This window comes from Rissa tridactyla, chromosome 15, assembly GCF_028500815.1.
Source record: "Rissa tridactyla isolate bRisTri1 chromosome 15, bRisTri1.patW.cur.20221130, whole genome shotgun sequence".
In the NCBI taxonomy this organism is placed as follows: domain Eukaryota; kingdom Metazoa; phylum Chordata; class Aves; order Charadriiformes; family Laridae; genus Rissa; species Rissa tridactyla.
In genome coordinates, this window is record NC_071480.1 from 8,122,215 (window position 1) to 8,147,230 (window position 25,016).

Consider the following 25,016-nt stretch of genomic DNA (forward strand, 5'->3'; position numbering starts at 1 on the left):
TGCAATACTGCTTTTCTCCTCTGCTGTAGGTTGTCAGTGTGGCTTTACACAACAGGGTAGCTGGAAAGAGCCGTGTGAGATTCAAGCAACAGAGACAAAGGTTTGGAATCGAGAAACCTTCCCCATAAAACTGGTTTTATTTTTTGTGTTAACATTCCCATCAAATCTGTGCAGACAATGTTGCTGATGACCAGAACCAAAAATCAAAAAGGGCCTTTTACTGCCTTTTGTACCAATCAGGCTAAGGCTAGTTATGGTATAGAAAAAAAATCCAGCTCTGCTTTTAGCTGTGCAGCCAAAAACATTGCTGATGATTACAGGAGCAGAGAGACTTAAAAGTCCCCAGGAAACAGGTAAGTGGAAGATTATTTTGTACAGCATTGCTCTAAGAAAAACATGTAAGGCTTGTCTTCACAGGAAAGTGATAAAGAAACAACTAAAGCATCCACACAGGGGTCGGTAACTCTTTCAGATTCACCCTTCTCCCATCCAAACAAGCACAAAGGAAATGAACTTTGTGGGGATGGGATGGGCTTTCCCTGGCTTAGTTCAGAAGCTGTGTGGAAGGGATCTTCCACCTTTCTCTCTTCTCCCCAGCTTCTCCCAGGCAGGCGGCCCTGGGGCCTCTGCTCTCCAGGCCGTGGCGCTGGTGGCATCACGTCCCATGCACACAGAGTCCCTACCACCAGCGGAAGTGGGCGTAAGCCCGGTTGGCCTCTGCCATCTTGTGCAGCACGTGCTTCTTCTTGATGATGGGCCCTTCGTTGTTGAAGGCCTGGAGCAGCTCCTGGGAGAGTTTCTCGGGCATAAGTGTCCGACGGTTCTTGTTCTCCCTGCACTCCGTGATTAACCACTTCATGGCCAGGAAGCGCTTCCGATTGTCCTTCAGAGGGACCGGGACCTAGGAAAGGTTTAAACCGTAAGTTATGGCACTGTGAGGGTGCAGTAACCTGCTCTCCTCCAGCAGTCACACAGGCCCAGCTGGACACGAGCAGATTTACACCGTGCTGTGACTCCAGGCCCAGCATGCTGCTCTCTGCAGCGAGACCAGCTCCCAACAGCTGATCTGTGCCAATTCACCTCCTCTGTCCATAGAAACTGGCCATCGCTACCAAAATACAAATTCTGATCAGCCTTGGGTACTGCTGGCAGACACTGGCCTTTGTAAGGACTTCTGCCCTATTCGGGAACTGGATCCAGGCTGGTTTGTGCTAGCAGAAGTGGGAGGTGGTCACCATTCCCCTGCACTGAATGACAGAGAAATGCCTCCACATCTCATTTTTCCATCAGGTCTTGAGTGTTGCAGAACCCATGTTGCATCTGCTTCCCTAGCTAATTCTCTCTTGACCAGATGTGCTCCCAGGCACCCCTCTTTCACCTGGTAGGTTTTGCCTCCTTTTGTGATGCTGCTGAGCCCAATGATGGGCTGGCAGTTTTTCAGAGCCTGGTGGAAAATAACGTAAGGGTTGCATTCAATTGCCTCCTTCTCATCTTCTGGAGCTTTGTGGTACTTCTCCAGCTGCTTCCTCTTAATGGCCTCTAGAGTCTTGGGACAAAGACAAGACAGAAGACATGCAGAGCAGATGGATTATCCTACTCCATGAAATTACATCACTTTTACAAGCACACCATTTTCACTTGAGCAGCTGATTTTCTAGCCCTATAGGCAACAGGCCAGTCAGGGATTCTCTAACTCAAGTTTCACTTCACCCTCTTACAGCTCTTCAGTCTCTTTATCAGACATTGCATTTAGGGTGAGGGGAACGAATAGCACAGACCTGGGCCAGGAGACAGGGAAGGGCCAGGGACAAAGCGGAGACAGAAATGCAGGTCTGTGTGCTCTAAGCATCCTCCCCTCCAAAGCCTGGACTTGAGAGCCCAGACCCTGTGTGTTTTCCTGTCACAAGGAATCAGCAGTTACTTGAGGAACATTTGGGCAACGTGTGTCCCCGTTTCAAGGGCTGGGACCACCAGCTAATATCAGTTACTGTAGGTCACAGCAGGGGTCAAAGCTGTGTCATATAGGTGACATGCTTGTGGGACTTCATTGACAAGGCCTGCAGAAGATAAAGCAAGAGCTGGAAGTAAGATCTTTTGAGAAAATTATGCTTTTAAGGGCAGACTGAGTTTAAGGTTTAGTGGTGGACTTGGTAGTGTTAGGTTAATAGTTGGACTCAATGATCTTAAGGGTCTTTTCCAACCTAAATGATTCTATGATTCTACATGAGGTCCAAAAGACACTGAAGAATGGAAAGAACTTTCTCCACTAAGCTATCACCACCTGGTCTGTGAGGTGAATGAGGCTGGGGCTCTTACAAAATGTACAACTGTTCAAGGAAATAATGGTGTATTGTGTATGCAGAGGGAAATGTATAAGGACGCAGAGATGACCTGAATTCTGGTAATTCCTAATTCCAATGGGCTTGACGTCCCAGCCTTCCATTTTGTATTGTTTTAACATAATAGCAAGAAGAAACCTGAGTTCTCACCTGAGCCATGAGGCTTCTGGCCAGCACTTTATTTCCATCCTTCATCATCATATTGGTGAATTTACTGTAAACACAAAGCCAAAAGCGATCTGTTTTAAATTCCGATTTTATCATCCACAGAAATAAGCTCCCCCCTTGTGGTGTTCCCATGGTTAAGTCTGGGTGCTGCTAGATCTGCTGTAATTACCTCTAATCACTGTCAGTCAATGGACTGGCTTTGTGGGAAAAGATTAACCTGAATAAACGGATTGTGCTGTAACACAAAGAAACATACAGCACAGCAAGTGGAGGCTGAGGACAGCAGAGCTCCCAAGCGCTTTGGCTCCATGGGACCTAGCTGTAACAGCAGTGGAGACGAGATGCTTTCTCTGACCTGATCATAGGGTCACTGAACACAGAGCTGGAGACACTGGGAGGAGCAGCTTTTATGGGTTGAACAGCCTTAAGCTCCAGTTTTTCCTTTTCCTCCTCAGACAGCTCCTCCAAAGGTTTCTGATACAATTCCTTGTTCACTTCTGGCTCTAAGAAACTGGGGTTGTAGCGACTCCATCTCACCTGCGTCAGCCTGCAAAAGACAAGAGAAGGAGGGTTGTAAACTGACACAATTTGTCGTGAGGGGGACACGGGCAGATGCCAACACATCTCAGAAGGACATGTTAGACTTGAGAGGCGTCTCCTCTTTCCCCTCCATCGCTGCTTCTCTACAGCAGCAGAGCCAAAGGCGCAAATCAACAAGAAGGCCCGTAGTTTCGCTGCAAAACCGCCAGGCAATGCCCACGCCAGAGGGAGGGGCAGCGCCAGGCCTCCCCGCCGGGCCCTTCGGGTCCCCATGGGCCAGCCTCCCCGCAGGCCTGACGCCGCCAGGTCCCAGGCTGCGAGTGGCTTATCCGTGGGTGTCCGGGTGCAGCGCACACCCCGCCCGCTCCCCCGGCCCCGCTTACCGGGGCAGCCAGGCCTGCAGCCGCCGCCTCAGCCCCGCCGCGCTGGGCGCCGCCATCTTCCCTCCGCGCCCGCTGGGGGGGGGTGGGACGGTCCTCGGCCAGGCCCCGCCCCTCCCCGCGCGGCGCTCGCGCGGCCGGGGCGTGGCCTCGGGGCGGGCCGGCAACATGGCGGAGGCGGAAGGGGAGAGCCTGGAGTCGTGGCTGAGTGAGTACCCCGAGCCCCCCGGCCCTCAGCACCGCTCCCCTCAGCCTTCCCCGGCTGGGGTCCCTTAGCCCCCCCGACCCCGTTCCCCCCGGCCTGGCTCTCCCCGCTCAGCCCCATGGCCTCATGGCATCCCTCCTCCCGCCGCTCCCCTCAGCGAGGCGGCGGCCCCTGAGCGGGCTGGGGCCGTGGCGGTGCCGTCCGTGGGGGGCTGTGAGCACTCCGAGGACGGTTCCCCGGAGCAGGGACCTCCGGCTGCGCGGGATTGCGCTCTCCGGGGCGGGGGGAAAGGGCTGAGGCCTCCCCTCAGCTCGCCCGCCCGGGTGTCCAGCGCCCTCGGGGAGATGTAGGGCTGCGGTTGTAGGGGCGCAGCAGCGGTTCGGGACCGCTCGTCAATTTGGTTGTTGGGAGGTGTGAGGAAGGGGCAGGTGTAGCTCATGTTGCTTGTGCACCTGCAAGGCTGTGGCTCCTTCTTTGACCATGATGGTATGTGTCTGTCCCTGCTGTCTCTTCTTCCCTCGCCTGGGTTTTGGTTGGCTAAGCGTGCAGCCATAGTGCTGTTCACGAGGTTCAGAACTGTAGGGATTTTCCAAATAAATTGCATGAATGTGTTATACAACCATGCTTTTCAAGCAAACAAATTGTGCTTTATGCCTAGCTGTGTTTTCAGGGTAGAAGTTATGGATGTCCATTCCATACAGACTGGAATATTCAAAAATCCTTTGTGAAGATAAGGTATTTTTTTATCACAGAATCTCCAATGTTAGGGACAGGGGAAAAAAATCCCATGGCTTGTTCATCCACAGCCCTTGCTGAGTATCCCCTCATCGCGTGTCTGTCCGTGAACTGGCTGGCTTTTGGTCTGTTGGCTGTACAGAACCTGACCCAGCACTGGCAGATCCGGAGGTGATTCTTGAATGAATCAGTCATAACAGTAATTGGGTTTCGTATATTGCATGCACAGGGCCTCCTGCTGCTGTCCCTGGGAGGTTATCCTGCATATCCCTAGCTCGTAGATTTTCTTCTTTTTTAAATAGTTATTTGTTTGATTACAGCAGTGAGCGAAGTTCTTAAGTAGTCAGCCAACAGCAGAAGATGGTCATTACCTTAAATACCTTAGACTATAAAATGTGTTATCCTTTTGGAGTTACATTCCATAAACAAGCTTAAACAATTCTCATCCTTACTTGGTATTTTTATATAAAATTCAAACACATACATGGTATCATCATCTGTTATGGGAGTTACTGGCTAAATGATGTTTGCGGCTCTTCTCATTTTAGGTCAGTCCCTTTTGTCCTCTTACCATTTTTGCTCCTCCTCTGAACTCCCACAGTTTGTCAATATCTTTTATTGTAGCCAGCGAGACACATGAAGAAACACCCACATCCCTTCCTTTTAATCTTTCTCTAAGGAGAACTGACTCACCAAGTTCAGCTTGTGTGTGAAAATATCTCTAGTAGGAAGGATATTTTAGGTTGTATAGCCTGGAAAGCTTCCTGGCTGTTTGTTTTGTGGGGTTATTTTTTAATTGTGGAAGTTAAGAGAGAAGTTATCTCCCTTGGCCAAGCAGTAGGATATTCTGCACCAGAGAACATATGCTAAAGGGCAGTGTTGCAAAGGCCTTACTCACAGTAAGAAATAGTGCAGTGAGCCTGATTGCAGAGGTGTACGCATTTTTCAAGGCTCGAGTGTGTTGCTCTCTCATTTAAGAGGATGCATTTATGCCAGGTCACTGCTACAGTGATTTGTGCTGGTGTGATTATATTGCTCCTCCCATTGTAGGGGAGCACAGAGCATTTAGTGTACGTAAATTACTGGAGGAGTCATGCAGACCAGGAAGGCAGAGTGCAAAGGCTGGTGCATCTGAGTGCTTTCACCAGCCCTCCTGAGGTTTTCTTTCTTGTAACCATCACAAAGCTGCGCCGTGTCTAATGCTAACCTTGAGGGTGTGCACCTGCTGTGCCCTTACTAAAGGGAAGGGCCAGAATTGCTCAGCAGCACAGCCAACTTCCCAGTCCTGGAAAATTTCTTATTGTCAATGATTTTTTTTCTGTATTGGTGATATGTGGCCTTCCACATTGCCCTGTCTCTGTCATCAGGTGGAGTCATAGACCCATGAAGTAACATCATCCTCATGTCCTAATACTGCAGCAAGACCTGCACTTCAGCCAGTGATGATCTAGCATCTTCATGTCTCCTGCCTCATTTCAGGCAGCTGGGATGAGGAAGGTGATCCTTTCTATTCTGTCTCTGCCAGCGGGCTCTTCTTCTGCGTTTAGCTGAAATAGAAGAGGAGGTTAGAAAATAATGTCAGTTGTACAAACACAGCTGGATCCTTTGACTTTAGTGCTGCCTTTTTTACTGCATCCAAAAGGAAACTTACTGTATCACACTCATGTCGGGCTTAGGCAATGTCCAGGCATGTAATAGATGCAGATGGATTAAATAATATGATGGTCTTAATTTTGTTTTTCCTTGTGTTGTCATGGGTCAGCATTCTCCTTCTCCTCCCGGGGATACAAACAGAATCCAACTGTTAGACTCCAAGCTTGGGCTAAGGATTTCCAATTCATATGCTAAGCCTGACCTGGGGAAACCCTTTGTTGGGATGGCTTTTGTCTCATTTCAGTAGAGAAGTAAACCCAGGAAAATATGAGCATTCATTACCAGTCAATTAATGGTCTGTGGTTCTCTGCATTCCAATGTTGTTTCTCTATAGAGAAAATAAGCGCCTTTGTTTCATATCTAATGATGCATCTGAATGTTTACTCATTAGCGTTTCAGGGTTTAGCAGAGCAACTGAGGGCTGCATGGCTCTGACACTTAGGCCAAGCATGAAACAGCTTTATATGTCCTAAGCGCAGGGGTGTCTGAAAGCTAAGGCAGAGATGGTGGCAGGACCGGGGTAGTGCTGGGACTTTTGTTCCCAGGTTGCTAATTCAGATTCAATTGGTTGCCAATGTGAAATGGGATTTTTAGGATGGGACCTGGTGGACAAGTGTCTGTGAAAGCAAACTTTATATTCGCTACCAAATGGGCCTTTGTTGGCAGTTTCAACAAAGAAGCCAAGGATTTGATATTTCAGAGAACCAAACTCTTCTTCCTGGAACAAATCCTTTTATATAAGGGCTGAAGGATATTTATAAGGCAGTGCAGAAGAGCTCCTTGGCCACATTTTAAGCATTCTGCATAAAAATAGGGGATTTTAGGTTATGCCTTCATAGATGTGATGCAGCTTTATGTAGGGGTGTCCTGAAAAGGTTAAGCAAGGTAATTTAGCTCACCTGGGATGCTGTGCTCATGTGGCTGTACTGAGATAGATATCCAAATTAGTTTAGCTATCTATACAGGCTGGTGCATTCTGTCATGCAAGCACATAAATTTCCAGAGCCAGGGCAGGACTTCTGGACAAGCTGGTTAACTTTTATGAACTGGGCTTTCACATGGAGATTTTATGAATGTTAGAAATAGGGAGTTTCTTCATGTGGATCATAACATCCCTTCAGTAATCTCTCTCTCTCCTTCTGACACTTTATTATGTTTATGTGAGAGCTTTTGGTGCAAAAACTGAAATGAATCTGAACCCAATCTGAGAGTGTGAAATAATCCAGTGTCATTCCAAGAAATCTTGGGAGATGTTTGGAACAGCTTTAAAATTAACACTTGGAACATGAAAATGTTGGTTACATTTTCCTGTTTGTACCAGATCTCTTTCCTAATTTTAGGATGTGCAACCAACAAAGAGTTCATTTAGTTGAGTGTCCTTACTTGTTTGTGTTCTTCCTGTGTTTATTATATAAATTCCATTAACTCCAGCCAAGAACCGCATTTCTTTCATCTAGACCCGCAGAGCAGCAGAGGTGCTTTGGAGCACCGAACCATGCACAATACCATTTGACTTGCACGAAGAGGCTTTAGATTGTTGTAAGTCTGTGGTTTCATGATGCTTCCAGGGCGTTCAGCAGTTGTGAGCGTGGTAATAAGGTTTAAGTGCCTCATGTTTTGAACAGTTCCTTAGCTCTGCAGCAGCTGCGTTTTAAACTAAGCCTGCCTTGAATCTCTTGACTTCAAAAAATAGCTTGGTAGCTTAGCTTGTACAACAAGATGTGATCCTACCATTAGTCCTCCCTGGCCTTTTGCTTATCTTGGGGTCCCATGAATGTCAGCAGTGGGCACAGAGGTTCACCTCTGCCGGTGCAATCCATGGAACAATTTACAAAATTGCTTTACAACTATTCTTTCACAAGGAGGAAAATAGGAGCAAACCTTCTAGGACTGCCACAGTAGGAGGACTAAGGTGCACCATGAAAGTGATGTTTCAGAGTAGATATTTAAGACCTGTTTTTATCTGTTTTGCACCTATGGAAAGGTAAAAGGATATGTTTTAATGATGATAAAAAATGACACTTTGTAATGTAGCGTGTGTTTATTTCATTATGCTTCCCTCTGTGATGAAAGTACAGGGATGTGTGCTGTTTTTTTCTCTGACCTTCTTTCCCTGCTCTATACTATCTGGCTAAGCAATATTTTCTGTGTCTATTTCTATTGTATTAAAATTTTGAGGAAGGCTTCTTAAATGCCAGCCCTTAGATGTATAGCTACAGTGTGTTGTTTCTTCCCTTACAAGAAAGAAAAATCATCACGTCCAGTCATCTTGGCTGGAAAATTAGGTTAAAGCAGGAATCTTGTTTACTGTAAATTCAGTGCTCCATCAGAGTTAAGTAGAATACATGGAGAAGATGCCTTCATAACAAAAAAAGATGCTGATAGACTCACTATTCTGCAATCAGTACAATAAGTGAGGTCCTGGTATCCACGGGAGGATCCTTCAGGAGCCTGAAATAGCCCAGTCAGTAAAGCATCGGTCTTCCTGTTTGAGCATACAGGATTTGAATTCCCGATCAGGTTGCAGGCTGTGGTGTTTATTACTTACAAGAACATCTCAGTGTATAATAATAAATTTCAGTTCATAATTCCCAGGAGAAATGCTAAGGCATCTAACAAATCAGCTGGCACTCTAAAAACAAGCATTAATGTTAAATGACTTATATTAAACATCTGATGTTCCAGGTCTTCTACAAAACTCCCAGGGAATACAAAAATAACTTCCTGTGTAGAAAGTGTGAGGGTTTAGCCTTTAAGGAGTTTAATGGTATAGCCAAATAGAAAGAGATAACATTTCAGGCAGAGGGAAACTGTGTGAGCTCAAATATTGTATCTTGTACTCTCATTTGGAGTATGGAAATAGCGTGTTTCTAAGTACTTGAGATTTGGCACCTGTTTTTTTGGAAAGCAGTGATTCTTGCTGGATATTTGGATGCCTCAGCCTGGGGACACCCTTTTCCCTGAACAGACATACGGTGTGTGAACTTCTTTCTCCTTTTTTTATAGTTGGCAACAGATGTCAAATGTTTTTCTCTAGGAAATGCATGACCTTTTATACTGTTTCTTTTGCTTAATTGGTAATATGTTCTCTTTCCCTTACCAAAGATAAAGCCACTAACCCGTCTAACAGGCAAGAAGACTGGGAATACATCATTGGATTCTGTGACCAGATCAACAAAGAACTTGAAGGGTGGGTGTCCCAAACCACTCTAGACTTAATAGATTAACATTCACAGTTTAAAATATATAATTTGATCATCAAACTTATGTGTTTTCTTTTACATATATATGTATAGATATTGCAAGGATGATTTGGCTACAAAAGAAACAAGATGCTGTGAAGTGTGGTTTCTCTTCTGTGAAAGGCAGCGTGGCTTATACACAGACAGAGCACTAGGAAAATGGAAATTCTGAATCTGCCTCTAATGTCAGCCTCTGCAGCTGCAAGATTCTCAGCTAGCCAAACTCAGTCTGTTTGCTAGTTGGTAATCTTAGTGCCTGATGGGGCTTCATGTCTTTAAAATCTTCACAAGGCTTAACTGAGGAAACCTCCTGGGTCACAGCATTCCTGTAAGCTAAGGAATAAGTGTTTTCTTCTGGAAAAAGGAAACTAATGCAAGAGAAATGAAGTGATTTCCTGGGTTGGGGACTGTACTGGGAGTTGTTTGGCCCCTCCCAAGCAGGAATCTGGACCTGCTGGCTCGGACTACCAGCCGTCGCTTCCTTTCATATGTGTAAACAGGCTTACAAAGATGCCCTGAACATTTCTTGTTAGTCCTTGTACGCTGATGGAAAGATAAAAGGTACTAAATGGTATTTCCTTTCAATTATGTGAAAGATATCTTGTTTAAACAGCAGAATTTGTGAAAGTCTGAAAATACATCAATGTGTCCACCTGTTTTGTTTGTAATGGGGATCTGTTTTGTTTCAGGCCACAGATAGCTGTGAGACTCCTGGCTCATAAAATCCAGTCGCCACAGGAATGGGAGGCAGTCCAAGCTTTGACAGTAGGTAGTCCTTACCCCTCCTGTTAAATCCACTTATACACCATTTGACATCATCTGTGCAGAGTATAAGGGGACACAGTGTGTCAGTGGGGTTAGTGGGGCTGGTGGCTGGTTCTGGGGCTGAATGTCCTGATTTGCCTTTGCTAGGAGGGATTGGGCAGTGGGAGGGAGCACAGTGACATAATTGAAATGTCCAATTTGCTCATTAGCAATAGAGCAGTCAGAAATAACTCTCGTTTAGTTTAGCTGCTTTCATTTGTTATCTTCAGTCAAGATTTGGGTTCGTTGTTGTGAGACCTAATGGTGAGGTAACTCTGACCCATGTGTATGTGGTGGAGGGTGGGAGACCATCCTGTCTTGATGTGTCGCCCCTAAAGAAGGGAGATTCACGCCTGTCTCACAGAGCAGGAATCCGTGTCTTACTGGCATGGGTCCATCAGTTCCCCTGTAAGCAGAACACAGGCACGCTGTTACTGAAAAGTTTTGGTGTTCATTTCAGCCCCTGTTTTTGTTACTTGAATGCAGGTGCTGGAAGCTTGTATGAAGAACTGTGGGAGAAGATTTCATAATGAAGTAGGGAAGTTTCGCTTTTTAAACGAGTTAATAAAAGTTGTGTCTCCAAAGGTTAGTCCATGAGCCTTATGGCTGTCTTTACGTTTTGATAGGCCTCCGTAAGCTACAGGCAACATCCAAAATGTTTGCGGTGCTCTGTCTGGCTCATTGCATTTATTAGCCTATACTCAAGAGCATTTGTTGGCTAAGGTTTGGGGGTTTTCTATGTTCTGCTTACTATTTTTCTCAGTAAGTTGTACTTACTTACCATCAGTATATAGTCTCTGTGCTGTTCTAATCCTTCATGTAACTCAAGGGCTTCTAAAGCTTAGGCTGTGTTTTTTTTAAAAAACAAACAAAACCCCAGCGTCAATGCAGCAGGGGTGTGATGCAGAGGTGAGAACAAGGGACTTAGCAACACACCATGGAGTTCTGATCCTCAAATCTGGTGTTGACTTGCTGTGTAACGAGTGCTTGACTAAGTCCCTCAACATCCACGATCAGTTTAATGTCGTGAAAAATAGACAGAGGCACCCCACAGCATCATTGATGCAGCCAAGTATTCCAAGATTCTTTCCCGTAAGACAGTAGCAGGGTTATCTGTAGTGCTGTAATTTTTAAATAGCAAAATCCTGAAACGAACAGAACAGCTGCTTTTTCTTTTGCTGAAGATGATAGTCACAGCTTCTCTTTACTGTTATTTCAAATATGTTAGAGGAACATTTTTTCCTCTTAATAAGACGTATCTTAGATCTTGTTGGATTATACACCTTTTAACACTGAACTCCCGTTCTCTGGGTTTGGGCTTTATTCTTAAAAAGAAATGAAGACTGTGGAAAGTTGAGATCTTTTTCCCACTCTTAGTACCTGGGAGACCGGGTCTCGGAGAAGGTGAAGACAAAAGTAATTGAATTGCTGTATAGCTGGACAGTGGCATTGCCAGAAGAATCCAAAATCAAGGATGCCTACTACATGCTGAAGCGACAAGGTAGGAAGTCAGTTGCTCATTCGTGCATTCTCTCCAGCCTGTGCTTTAAGCAGGAATGTCACAAAATATACAGCTTCTAATTACATGGGGTCAAAGCAAGCTCTGAGAGGAGACAGAACAAGGGAGAAATTCCCTGAAAAGCTTCGCTTGGCTCTTTCCCCGCTTGTGGTTGGGAGTCTGCTCATCACCCCATTTTGCATTGCTGTCTGCTTTCCTGCTCAGCTCATTTGTGCAAACAAATGTCATGCCCTTGCGTTTGCACAAAGCTGGGTTGTCTGAGACTTTGCTTAGTGGTTCAACAGCTAATGTGAAAGGGGGAAAGACAAATAGTGGAGAGCTATTGATTATACTGAGCTATTAGAGGAGCAGTATGAACATGGCAACACAGTTGCTGGGGTTTTGGCCTTTATCAAAGAAGACTTTCTTTATTTTTCCAGCCAGCGTGCTCAGTGATTTTGGTCCTATATTGTTCATTAGAACAGTGCGCTAGTATCAGTGGACGGATTGTCTGCGTGTTCACTTTGATAGCAGCCTGTGAATAACTGGGTGCACTGCCTGGTGTGACTGCATGTGCAAACCTATGTGGGTTCCCTTTCTGCTTTCAGGGATCGTTATGTTTGATCCTGTGATTCCTGCAGACAGAACGCTGATTCCTTCTCCACCGCCTCGTCCCAAAAACCCTGTGTTTGATGATGAGGAGAAATCCAAGGTACAGTGAAGACTTGTATTGTAATCACTAGTTAAAAGTGATTACTCAATGCATATTTGGAATAAGGAAGTAAAGCATACTGATTCGGCTTTTATTTTTGGGGTGGTGGTGTGTACTTTCACAGAACTCATTACTTTGTCCACCTACCTAACCTGAAGTTAAGAAAAATTATCTAGTGTCAGAAGTCCCTGAGATTTCACAGATATGTGTTGTGTAGAAGCAAGAATACAGCAACTCACGTAAAATAATAAACCATAAATGACTCCTGCTGAAATCACTGTAACTATGAAAACAGTGTAAACTTTTTAATAGTAGGCTCCTTTCCCCTGAATTGTTCACTTAGATTCCTTTTGCTGCTTCCCTTTTCCAAAGGATCTTTATTTGTTTTCTGAATATCCTCTTCTCATCTTACAGCTTCTAGCCAAACTGCTGAAAAGCAAAAACCCAGATGATTTACAAGAGGCCAACAAGCTTATAAAATCCATGGTGAAAGAGGTAAGAAATTCCTGTAGAATTGGTCCCAGTCAGCAGTCTGCTTTCCAGATTTTAAATAATTTGACTCCAAAATGGTGGAGAGCTTTAGGATCATGTGAATGGCAACACCTGGGTTTTTGAGGCTCTTGGGAGCATTGTGTTAGTACGTTCCTTAGTTAAGTTGTGGGGACTGAATGAGACTGACCATCAGTGACGTCCAAGCTTTTATTATTTTTTAAAACACATGACACCACTAACTTGCATCTAGTCCCCATGGTTAACAGCATAAAGGGGTGCCATCTGATGACTTAGTATTATATGAATGTATTGAAATTTTGACTCCAGCTCACAACTGGGAGATGTTTGTATCACAAAAATGTCTACAATTATTGTCTCTGGTGGAGGGCAGAGCAAGGAGGGACAAGGATTGAATGCCCCTTGTTGTAATTAACTACATTCTCATCACTCAAGGCGGTATTTCAGGTATTTTCAGGGTTTGGTGGGAGCATCGCAGTACCACCCCTGGACACTGAGGACTGAGTCATTGGACTGGTCTTCTCACAAGCAGGCTTCATGGAAACACCTTCCTGTTTGTAGAGCTGTGATGCATCCCCCCATGGCAGTCATTGGAAACCCTCAGTCCAGGAAATGACTCACTGTGTTTCTGGCAAAAAAAAAAAAAAGGACAGCTTCTAGACTGAAGACGATGTATAGGTTGCTGCAGTGTTTCCATTCAAGCTTCTCCTGTCCCCAGGGCAGACTTTAGTTGGAATCTCAAATCAGAGATGGGTGGATGTTTTCGACCAGAGAGTGCGTGTTGTTCCTAGTAAATGTTTTGCTTCAAACACATCTTTTTCATAAAACAGTATCAAGTGACAAAAAAAAAAAAAATCTTGTGAAAAGGTCAGAAAGGATTTTGGGAATTTTTCTGTTTTTTAGTGGTGTAATTACACATTAAAGTGTATTTAATGAGACTTTTTGGAAATACAGGGTTTTCTGTCATTTCAGAATGGTGGTGAAAAGATAATAAAATAAGCAAAGCTTCACATGAATGGAGAGTTTGGGTTTTTTTTTTCTAGCTTAACTTTAAGTAGACATTACTTGACCTGATTTACAGATAATACCTGCTGTTGTGATACTGTGGCCCTTTACAGGGAAACTCACTTTTTATGTCTGTGTTTTACACCCTGAAGGATGAGGCTCGGATTCAAAAAGTGACAAAACGCATGCACACGCTGGAGGAAGTAAATAACAACGTGAAGCTGCTGAATGAGATGTTGGTTCATTACAGCAAAGAGGACTCATCAGAGGCCGATAGAGAGCTCATGAAGGTGGGCCTGAGGTGCTCCTTCTTCCCTGAAATCCTGCAGTCAGACCTTTCTTCTTACAGGCTTGAGTTTTACAGAGAATTGCAAATAGGGCAGTAAAATGGAGCGCAGTGGCGAGAAACAAGAGCAGTTGTTGGAAACAGCAGGAAAGAAAATAACCATGTTTTGAACACCTTTCACCAAAGGACTCGGTGCCCTGCAAGGACAGTTGGTAATAGTTTGGTTTTGCACATGCTTGAAGCGAGGTACAGCTGTTCTCCAAAGATACAGTGGCAGAATCAAGAAGCTGCAGTTTTCAGTTCTTGCTCCTATTAGGACACACTGATTGCAGATAATAACTGTCCCTCACAGCACTGCAGATGGGTAAACTTAAGGCTGAATGGGACATAAAATACATCCTCCCCTTCAAAGGAAGAGTTTTAGCTAGTGTTAAAAGGTTAGGAGAACATCAAGAAGGTAAAAATCAAAATAGACACCAGGGATGGTTGGATGGGCCCAGGGCCTTGAAGAGTAACACCTTATCTAATTAAAAAAGTTAAACCTACTTGTGTTTAACAACAAGCTCCTGAAACGATGGTAGGGAGCTTAAGAAACTGGCTTGTTTCTGTGAAACATTTTCTTCTTGCCACCTTTCTTCTGTGTGGTTGCAGACTCTCTGAGTACAGGTTGCAGCAGAATTGAAGCATAATTGTTGAAGCACAATTCTGCTCTTCCTTGGGCTTTTAGGAACTACTGTAATACAAGGAAGGCACATCTCTTCTGGGCTGGAGCTGGCCGTAAGTGCTGATGCGAGGAAGGACTGAGAGATATGTGGAAAATGCAGATTGTGTTTAGACTCCCAGGCTAATGTAATGCTTCACGGCTCTGTAATAGGGCAGGGACAGGGGATCTTGGTCATCCAGCCACACTAATGTGTTCAGCACAGGGAGACTGGTTTCTCTGTTCTGGGTTTTCCAGTGCGTGCCTGGGGAGTCGTTCTGTGCTGACTGGTATTGCTGACAGTGGCTCCTGGCTGCTGAAACCCTTTGTCCTAATCTGTCTTCCTAGGAGCTCTATGAAAGGTGTGAAACCAAAAGACGGACATTATTCAAGCTGGCCAGTGAGACAGAGGATAATGACAGCAGTTTGGGTAAATTAAGTTCTACTTTTCCTTTTTTAATTGCTTTTGTGACCTGTGACTGTGCAAGGGTTCAGCAAGGGAATGGCTGCTGTAAAGATGCCTCTTGACTGTGAATACACTTCACTTTGAGCAAGCAGATAAAAGACAAGATCCTTGCCTCTTTATGCCTATCGTTTAAATTCAGGCAAGGACTTGACAGTAGAGTTGGTGGTTAGGGGAGGCTGGGGGTGATAATGGGGGACAGCTGCTGCTTTGGGTGGAAAAGGGAGTTGCTGTGGGGCAAAAAAGCCTTGGACTCATTTTTTCATTGTTACTGTAATGTGCACAGACATAGAAAGGTCAGGATATTGCTTGGAGAAGTATGGCAAAGACAGAGAGTAATGGAGCTCATAGCCAAATAATTATGGGTTTTTTTCTTGCTGATTATTTAGTTGATAGCAGAGTACTCTCAGGATTAGTGGGAGCAAAGTTACTAAAGTCTTGGGGGTTGTTTTTGTCTCTCTTGCATGTAGGGGATATTCTGCAGGCCAGTGACAATTTATCCCGTGTGATAAATTCCTATAAAAAAATAATAGAGGGTCAAGTGATCAATGGTGAAGTGGATCTCCCTGTGATGTCTGTAGTGCAAGGTGAGTTCCTGGGAAGCCAACTGTTTAATTTTGAACCCTGCAATTCAAAGTCTTTTGGATGGGGTTTCCTATTAATGGCAGTGAAGTAGGCTATTGGTCGTTCTTGTGGCCGACAGTTTGCAAACCAGAGGGGCACAAGACAGCTCCTAAACACTGGATAGGCAATTCTGGACACGAGCAACAGTGTTGCAGCTTTACATTTTCCATTTCCATGTTATTGAAACTTTTGATAACATCAGTAGCAAACCTGCATCTGAACAGTTTGTGTGGCTGGAAGTTCTTACACATTTTCCTCTCCACGTTTGTCTTGTTTATTAATGGTGACATGTAAGAAGAGGATGATTTTATCAAAAAGACAATAACAGGAGAGTGGGAGCCAGGCCGGGGTCCTGCTTTGCCAGCAATTCCATTTGCGAATTTGCCAGTCGCCCACTTTACACTTCAGTTTCACCATTGAAAGCTCTGGACACGTGTGGCAGAATTACCCTTTGAGAGTCACTTACACACTTCTGCATGGAGAGCAGCAGAGGAATGCATATGCTGTCTCGTGGTATCTTTTTGGGACAAGACTGTCCTAAATATGAAGGGAATTCTAGATCCAGATAGTATGAATCTTCCTCAGCTCTCTAGTTCTCTGGTAGCCTTTGTTTATTGTAATTCTTTAGGATCTCCCAAAGCCTCACCGGAGCTCAAAAGATTTTGAAAATACTACGCATTATGCTACAAGAATCCTAGAATCATAGAATTGTTAGGGTTGGAAGGGACCTTAAAGATCATCTAGTTCCAACCCCCCTGCCATGGGCAGAGACATCTCCCACTAGATCAGGTTGCTCAGAGCCCCGTCCAGCCTGGCCTTAAAAACTTCCAGGGATGGGTCTTCCACCACCTCTCTGGGCAGCCTGTCCTACCATTACCCAACATCCTAAAAAGTCCCTCACCAGCTTTCCTGTAGGCCCCCTTGAGATACTGGTAGGCCACTATAAGGTCTCCTCGGAGCCTTCTTTTCTCCAGACTGAACAACCCCAACTCTCTCAGTCTGTCCTCACGGGAGAGGTGCTCCAGCCCTCGGATCATCCTCGTGGCCCTTCTCTGGACACGTTCCAGCATGTCCACATCTTTCTTGTAGTAGGGGCTCCAGAACTGGATGCAGTACTCCAGGTGGGGTCTCACCAGAGTGGAGTAGAGGGGGAGAATCACCTCCCTCGACCTGCTGGCCACAATTCTCCTGATGCAGCCCGGGATACGATTGGCTTTCTGGGCTGCTAGTGCACACTGACGGCTCATGTTGAGCCTCTCGTCCACCAGCACCCCCAAGTCCTTTTCTTCAGGGCTGTTCTCAAGCCAGTCACTGCCCAGCCTATATCGGTGCTTGGGATTGCCCCAACCCAGATGGAGGAGCTTGCACTTGGTCTTGTTGAACTTCATGAGGTTGGCGTGGGCCCACCTCTCCAGCCTGTCAAGGTTCCTCTGGATGGCATCCCTTCCCTCCAGCCTGTCAGCTGCCCCACAGCTTGGTGGTGTCAGCAGACTTGTTGAGGGTGCACTCTATGCCACTGTCCATGTCACTGACAAAGATGTTAAACACGACCGGTCCCAGTGCTGATCCTTGAGGGACTCCACTTGTCACTGGCCTCCACTTGGGCATGGACCATGAAGCACTGGGGAAAGAGCAGCAGTTGGAGCAGATGTTGATTTTCAGATAGAAATTTCCTAACTATCTGTCTTGGTTTAAGTAGCTTGTGGACAGCAAATGGCTAGGTGGAAAGCATGTGGGCTTTCTCTGTTATAAAGAGCCATAAGCCGTGATTAAATGAGTATCTGTGTTATCTAAACCACCTCTCTGGTAATTTCTTCTGTACATGGGGTTTGCTCTGAGCCCTTTGCCTTCTTTTCCTAGTAGTGCTCTTCTCCTGTCCGCTGCAGGGAGTAACTCCACAAGTAATCTCAACACCCTCATTGACCTTGCTGGATTGGATGTCACCAGCACCCAGCCACCTCCAGTGCCACCCGCCACCCTGACGCCAGCCCCCACAGTAGCCCCAGCAGAAATCCCCATTCTCCCGCCTCCTCCCCAGACGTTCGCACAGTTGCGGAGCAGTTCCTCGAGCCAAGTGGAAGCCGCACCCGCTCAGCAGAGCAGCACGGCCAACTCCCTCTCCCTGCTGGATGAGGAGCTTCTGTGCTTAGGTAAGGCTCTGAGGGGCCCAGAAAAGGGCTACTCAATCCATGCCTAACAAAGACTGCTTTCTTCCTTCAGCATGAGTGTGAGGGCTGGCTGCGCATGTGGCATGCCTAAAAGGAGCACGAGATGCCTTTGGCTTCTAGAGAAGTCCAGGGGACACTCCCTTGCATCATCCTGAATATAAGACCTTGTCAGTGAGTCAGTATTAAGAACTCAGATCTTCCCGGAGTGGAGTGCCAGTGAAATAACTGTTGAGTGTAACTGCAGTCTGATATCTGTAGGTGCCTGGACGTGCAGGCTGCAGTTCGGTACAGATCTCACCCCTGCCTTTGCGGCTGTGCTAAAGGGCAACGTGTATAGGTTGTATATAGGAGCCTGCAGAATGCCTGCCTGTGCAGCCCAGATACGAACAGCAGAAAACACTGCAAATCAGGAAGGGTTAGAATTGTTGTGTGCAGGGGGTGACTGTCAGCTACTGCTGCTGTCAGTCTTTTTTCCTCATCATAGGCTTGCAGCTCGTTTCAGTCTTTTATCAGGTTCTTGGGCTCTGGCAGAGCTGTATTAAGTAGTTTGGTACCAAAATAATTGCCAAGGGATGACACCTAACTCATTTTCTTCTACAGTCACCTACTTGTTATTTTTCCTTTCAGGCCTGAATGACCCAGCCCCTACAGCAGTGAAGGAGACATCAGAAAACAACCAGTGGAGCATGTTTGAGGTACAAAAGGAGTGTCTTGGAGGAAGGGGAGGGAGGGATTGTCATTGTGGGAGGTCTCAGGACACGCTCTGTCACCTTGGAGAAACGTGATCACACATACAGGCAGAGGGGCAGCTGTTCCTGAGGGGAAGTTTGGCTTAGCCTTAAAATCTGGGATAGCTGCGTCTGAACAGAGTAGATATCCCTGAACCTGGCTTTCTCAGTTTCCCATCTGACCCCCATGATGTTAGCACTTCCTTTGCTTAAATTACAGATCAGATGTAGTCCTGACATAGGCCACAGACTTTGCTGCTTGCCACCCAGCACCTGTTTTTGCGGTAAATCTCTCTCCCTCTGTAACAGTGCCATCTCTACAACAGGGGGTAGCAGTGAGTTAGAGCGTCTGCTTGTCCTCTCTTTCAGAATGACCAGTTGGACCTGGATTTCTTTAATCCGAAGATGGTGACTGTTGCTTGCAACCCTGCAGGGAACCCTCTTCTCCATCACACATCACAGACGACGTGTGGAACGTCAGTGACGTTGCCTTCTGCTTTCACAGCCTCTCAGACTGCTCCCAGCATCCCAGCACCAAGCTCGGCACCATTTGTATTCTCTGCTGGACCGGCTGCCCCTGCAGGGCCTCCTAAGACTATTCCAGCTGCTCCTGGGTACTTCAGCTCATCTGTGGGGAGCAGTATGTCACATAAGATGGATGCATTGGGACAACTCCTTGAAGAAAACAAAGGGTAACTCAAAGTCCTGGACTTTGCTTTATCTCTGCAGTTAGAAAGCTGAGCTTTCTGCAGGGTCAGGTTCAACTTTCTGGTTTGGTAGAAGTGTGTGACTGGGATTTTTCTTCTCAGAGGGTTTCAGTTTACAAACTAGTATGAGGGTCCCACCTCCAGGAGGGAAATGCCGGGTCTGCTATGTAGAGCGCAACAGCTGTTCTGTTGCCCGGTCCAAATGCGCGGTGTAAAGTTGAACAGGCTGCTAAGTACAGAGGCCTTTGCCCACCTTCGCAAAGGTGGGACTCTGCTTTCTTCTTGACTTAGAGAAGTGATGCCTAACCCTATCACCACCACCACTTCCTTGTAGCTCTCCTCCTTACATGAGACTGTAATGAGACACAGGCTCCAGTTTGGCTCCGGGCCACTGCTTTGTCCTCATGATCTGCCGTTATCTCTGGGTTTGTGGTGAAATGCCTGCTTCCCTTTCAGCTCAGTTTCCCATGTTTTTTCTGTCTCTCTTCCAGGACTGCCACCCAAGGCCTGGCGACACCCGCAGTGTTCCCTGGGGTTACTTTGACAACCACTGTCACCTCTGCTCCGTTAATAGCACCTGCAGGGCTGCCAGCCACTGTCCCTGGAGCCCCTCCCGTTCCTTTCCCAAACAGCTGCACTGCTGGCTCAGGAAGTCCTCTCTTCCAGCCAGTATCGTTCCAGCAGCAAGGCAGTCCCATGAAAGCACCTGAAATTTCTTTGGCCAATGTCCATGTTCCCTTGGAATCCATTAAACCCAGTAAGTATCTCAGGTTTTTCACCTTTCTCTGAACATTTTTTAAAAGTAAAGCTTCTTGCCAAAGCTTGTGAAGCAGAGAGGAAGGATGAGATGTCCCAGCCGAACAGTCAGTTTACCTAATTCTGCAGCATAAACCTGCATTCGTCTCCCCTTCTCTCTCTTGTAGGCAGTGCCCTCCCGGTGACAGCGTATGACAAGAATGGCTTCCGGATCCTCTTGCACTTTGCCAGGGAGTGCCCGCCGGGGAGGTCAGATGTGCTAGTCGTGGTGGTCTCAATGCTGAACACGGCACCGTTGCCTGTGAAGAACATCGTGCTGCAGGCTGCCGTGCCGAAGGTAGGGACACGTGGCTCAGACCCTCGGCGACCTGAAACTGTGCTTTTGGGAAGGCTTGGGTATGAACTTAGGGATTTGGGACAGCCTGGTTCTACCTTTCTACAGGCTGTGCTCTGCCTGTTTCCAAAACATAAAGGTGGCTGTGAGAGGCAGAAAACACTGAATAGGATAAGTCAAGATATGCAGGTCATTAGTGTTCTATTTTTCTTGCTATCTAAGCTCAATCCAGCTGTGTCTGTTCATGAGGGTGGCTCAGATAGCACAATGGCAGGACTGTTACATGGATAGAGCCACCCTTGAGGTCTTTAGAATCAGAATTTTTAACAGACATCCTAAATCTGACCATATGTTCCATTCTACTCTTGCTGCACCTAGATAATTTTGGATGGCCGGCTTTGTGTTTTGAAAACTGGCCCAATCTCAGCTATGATCTGCCTACCGTCCTGAAGGTGCTTGCATTAAAACCTCTGACACAAGAGCACTCAGGAAGGTGCTGTTGGTGTTCACCTGACCAGTGTTTTTACCCTGGGATGTCTTGTCAGTCTCCCTATTCCTGTGATGTTGTGCGAGCTGGGCTGGCTCTTGTTTCCTCATCCTCGTATGTGGATTGATTCTCTCCAGTTTGGATGTGTGCTGTTATCTCCCCAGCCCGTGCATCCATCTTTCATTGTCCCCAAGGTAGGAGATAATCCCTGAGGTTCCGTTTTCTTTTTCATTTGCAGTCCATGAAAGTGAAGTTACAACCACCCTCTGGCACAGAGCTGTCTCCATTTAATCCCATCCAGCCGCCTGCTGCCATCACGCAAGTCATGCTTCTGGCAAATCCTACGAAGGTGAGAGGGGCAGTGGGATTTAACCTGTCTTTTTCAGACAAATTTGATGTAAGCTGAATTCTGCAGGGGAGCTGGACCAAACATTTCAGCAGATAAAGCTGTTTATTCCTAACTTGCCCTCCAGAGGTGGTCACTGCATAATGTTGGTGTTTCAGTTCAGGGCTAGAGGGAGGCTGTTCAGTCTCTTCCTCAACAGACTGTCAGCAAGGAAAGGTATGAGAAGGAGCTCTACATTTCTCCCAGCATCAGTCGTATGAGGCTCCACTTTAAAGCTAAGTAGCAATCAGAGCTGTATCAGGAGTTTGTCTGACTCCCTTGTGCACTGGAAGTGCCTGGCTTTTGGTGATAATTAGATTGATGTCAAATTAGCTGGTGCTGTAGAAATACTTTTGCTGTGCTGAGGCTATAGCCTGACAGGCCTGAACCAACAGACAAATGTCAGATCATGTCTGTTCCGCTATTCTTGGAGGATGTACCTGGGACCAGTGAAATGACGTGGTTAACACTTTCTGATCGTGCTGGGAGCATCTGAGTAGCTGCGTTTACTCATTTAAGTAGCCTGCTTTGTAAAGCTCAAAGCCGTATGCTGAAGTAGTTTATAATTATTTGACAAATGTAGATGTTACTACTTGAGAATTACAGCAAAAGAGTCCTCAAAGTATCAGCAAAAAGTTTTGAGATCCAAAAGGATAAACGTCAGAGGGGTTTGGTGGGTTGGTGAAAAACTTTGTGAGGTACATGGAGATCCCCTCAGTGAAGGACTGATTCCATCTCCTGCTTCCTGTTTTACCAGGAATTTTGCAGAGGAGGAACTGTTTTATCTTCCTCCACGTGATGAGGAGTTTAATTTTGAAAATGCTGAACTATTCCAGCGGCATTCCTCAGGCTCACTGGAGAGCAGCTGAGCAATGGGTGCTGGCCACATATGTCCAAACTATTATCACAGGTTATTTGTGCTTTTCTCCTACTGGTCCCTGCTAAGCAATAAAGCTTTTGTGGTATAAAAACTGTAAGGTAAGTAACTCGGGTTTGCCAAATAGCTGAACTGCTCCACGAACTTACCTCGGCCCTCTTCCCCCCTGCTATGTGCAACAGAAGTCTTGTGCCCCCTGTAGAGCTGTAACAGTGAAGTATATTGTTCGGGAGCTGTTCTCATGTTGCTTTCGGGTTTTGTCTTTCCTGCAGGAGAAAGTGAGGCTGAGATACAGACTGACCTTCACGCTGGGAGACCAGCCCAGTACAGAGGTTGGCGAAGTGGATCAGTTTCCCCCGGTAGAGCAGTGGGGGCATCTATGACCTTAGGACACTGCCAGAGACTCTGTGACAGGACCAGGAAAGGATCCCGCAGGACTGGAATGAATGTGACGCGGGGAGGGACACACATGCTATCCACTGGTGACGTTCAGCTTTGTTTACGTGTCCTGACCACTCTGCTTGTAGCTTTAGTCCAGAATGTTTTGCCCCACATTGAAGGGGTCCTGGGACATTTATGCCAAGCATGAACTGAGCGGCAGCCAGTAACGGGCAGCGCTGGCTGCTTTTATCTTGACCTCTGGGTGAATCTGGTTCTATCTTCCACTCTATTAAACTTGAAGTTATTGTATTTTGAGGGGAGACCTGTCAGCAGAAGGGGATTTAGTTGGCTTGTTCCCGTACTGCTGTCCAGAGATACCTACAGGCTGGCGGGGTAATGATGCCACCGGGAGCTTCCTCAGCGCAGAGCCCTTACACGTGCCCTTCCGCGGACTTTTACCTCCTCAGTGCCAGACTGGACCTGCTAAGCATGTTGAGCAATAATGCTGGCTCCGTGAGGGAATGCTTATTTTTCACACTGAAACGGCGCTTAGCTCCCTTCCTTCCCCTGCGCTGCTTCATTCCCAACAGCCAACGTAAGCAGACCCTCGCTCTGTGCTGCGCGACACTGCTGTATCTTTAGTTGCTATATTTATTTTATACTGCTAGCGGCCTCCCTGTTGTGTCCATTTTGGGCAGCGGGGGCTGAGTTTTGTATGCAAATGGTTACACTGGTTATTTTTCTGCCTTCATCGCCTTCCATAGTGTGGGGAAAAGAGGAAATGTGTAGTGAGGAGGTAAACAGGGCTGGAAAGGAGCGGTCGGTATTGGTGGAGGACGGCACCTGGAGTGCAGAAGCGTCTTTACAATCACTAATCAGGTGCAGTGACTGAATCCAGGGATAAGGAGAGATGCCTCTCATGTCCCCTCATGCGGGCAGTATTGTTAAGTAGTTGAATACTGTGTTTTATTGAGTAAAATGACATACAAGATGTAAATAATAGAGCTATAGGATATCTAAATAGAAACAAGCAGATGGTGAAAGGAAAGAAGGCTCCACTGGGCTGTGATGATGCATGTGCTCGGTTTAATGCCCTGTTTTATTTGTTCCTTGTATTAAGTGGGTAAGTGCAATTGTCTCCACAAGGGGGAAAGCAGTTTTTCTGGACATCAGCGTTCTGCGCTCACGGGGGGCAGGAGAGCTGACCCCTCTAGCTACAGTCTCACAGAAACTAGGTGTAAATCACTTGAACTTGGTTCCTTCTCCCTCCCGATTTCCAGTCTCAAGCAGTGCCTCAACTAGCTTTGAGACAGACTGTTTTAAATTAACAGGTGGTTGGGTTTTTTTAACATCCATTGGCAAAAGCACAGATAGGGCGGGTCCTCGGATGCGAAGCTCAGCATTTCTAGCAGTGCTGTCAAGCAACAGCTCTTCCCAAACTACGAATGGGAGCAGTCAGCTCGAGTGCTGAGAAAATCGGCAGGAGACCCCTGCCTGTTGTAGGAAGAAAACTCTGGAGGAGAAAGTGCTGCTGGAATTAATTATGGCTGTAAAATCCATTACTGCAAACGCAGCTTGGAGTTATTTATAGTTGAATTTTCTTTACTGTGTTGCGAAGTAAAAATCACTAGAGGTGGAAAAACTCAGCGGATTCGAAAGCCTGAGGTCCTACTCAGGGGCTCCAGGCAGCTGTAGAAGCCCCTGAAGGTGGAATCAAAGTTTGGCCAAGGAACTTGCTGTAAATTCCTGGTCTGAAGCTCACGAAGACCCCAGCCTCGTCAGCTCCCCGTCAGACAAGGCAGGCGAGAGGGATGGGTACGTTGTTTGGATCCTTAAAGAAAGCAGTTTTAAATCAATGGACTGGGATAGGGGACAAGGAGAGGTTGCTTTCTGCCTCAGACATGTTCTTGCCAGCACTTTAGACACAGTAGGCGCAGGGGTAGTGCTTAGGTCCCGGCAGCGTGTCCCGAGGAAGCAGGTTTCACTGCTTTAGATGCCTACACATGAATCTCACTGTGACTCTGAGGAAGTCAGAAGAGCGCACGTGCTCTCTGCAGAGCAGCGTTGTTCTCGGTGTTAACGGCAGCGCACTGCCCGCGCCGTACAGCCAAACGGAAAGATGCTGTAGTCTTGCTGCGTGGCAACGCGTTGTTAAAAGCTTTGGAAATTAAACTATGAATGTTCCTTGTCTGTAGGGTGAGGTTCCTGCTTCATACCGAACAGCCGTAACTGTACATACATCTCAAATGCATTTGTTCTCTGCATGTTAAATAAATTGTTTTCCCTACTTTGCGCTGTGGATAGCTCTTACTCATGACTGCTCCTGGAG

At 46.4% G+C, this 25,016-nt stretch overlaps 2 protein-coding genes across 11 annotated transcripts; one reads left to right on the forward strand and one right to left on the reverse strand.

The window, feature by feature from the left end:
• Positions 1–101: 101 nt before the first annotated feature.
• MRPS7 (mitochondrial ribosomal protein S7) lies at positions 102–3,532 on the reverse strand. Its single transcript, XM_054221591.1, has 5 exons — positions 3,431–3,532; positions 2,863–3,054; positions 2,490–2,553; positions 1,379–1,546; positions 102–901 (listed from the first exon to the last, which is right to left on the reverse strand). Exons 1-5 carry the CDS (start codon positions 3,484–3,486, stop codon positions 680–682), a joined length of 702 nt encoding a protein of 233 aa, XP_054077566.1. The 5' UTR covers positions 3,487–3,532; the 3' UTR covers positions 102–679.
• Positions 3,533–3,574: 42 nt separating this feature from the next.
• GGA3 (golgi associated, gamma adaptin ear containing, ARF binding protein 3) lies at positions 3,575–24,974 on the forward strand. 10 transcript variants are annotated; one of them, XM_054221336.1, is made up of 18 exons: positions 3,620–3,635; positions 9,126–9,210; positions 9,317–9,823; positions 9,952–10,027; positions 10,553–10,651; positions 11,444–11,567; positions 12,173–12,276; positions 12,691–12,771; positions 13,944–14,081; positions 15,126–15,207; positions 15,711–15,827; positions 17,751–18,014; positions 18,660–18,727; positions 19,130–19,452; positions 19,959–20,224; positions 20,391–20,560; positions 21,283–21,393; positions 22,579–24,974. In XM_054221336.1, the coding sequence occupies exons 5-18, from the start codon at positions 10,568–10,570 to the stop codon at positions 22,687–22,689; spliced, it is 2,043 nt and encodes a 680-aa protein (XP_054077311.1). In that variant the 5' UTR covers positions 3,620–3,635; positions 9,126–9,210; positions 9,317–9,823; positions 9,952–10,027; positions 10,553–10,567; the 3' UTR covers positions 22,690–24,974. The 10 variants fall into 10 exon arrangements, with proteins under 10 accessions (XP_054077307.1, XP_054077312.1, XP_054077315.1 ...); XM_054221332.1 differs by lacking the exon at positions 9,317–9,823 and having other exon boundaries at positions 3,575–3,635; XM_054221338.1 differs by lacking the exon at positions 3,620–3,635 and having other exon boundaries at positions 3,707–9,210; positions 9,952–10,031.
• Positions 24,975–25,016: the final 42 nt, after the last annotated feature.

Bases quoted from the DNA above. Each gene is read 5' to 3' on its own strand.
- MRPS7 (XM_054221591.1), bottom strand. From the start codon at position 3,486: ATGGCGGCGCCCAGCGCGGCGGGGCTGAGGCGGCGGCTGCAGGCCTGG. The intron at 3,055-3,430 runs GTAAGCGGGGCC...TGTCTTTTGCAG, and splicing joins CTGCAGGCCTGGCTGCCCCG to GCTGACGCAGGTGAGATGGA. The intron at 2,554-2,862 runs GTCAGAGAAAGC...TTGTGTTTACAG, and splicing joins TTCAGTGACCCTATGATCAG to TAAATTCACCAATATGATGA.
- GGA3 (XM_054221331.1), top strand. From the start codon at position 8,953: ATGCCTCAGCCTGGGGACACCCTTTTCCCTGAACAGACATACG. The intron at 18,015-18,659 runs GTAAGGCTCTGA...TTTTCCTTTCAG, and splicing joins TGAGGAGCTTCTGTGCTTAG to GCCTGAATGACCCAGCCCCT. The intron at 20,561-21,282 runs GTAGGGACACGT...TTTCATTTGCAG, and splicing joins TGCAGGCTGCCGTGCCGAAG to TCCATGAAAGTGAAGTTACA.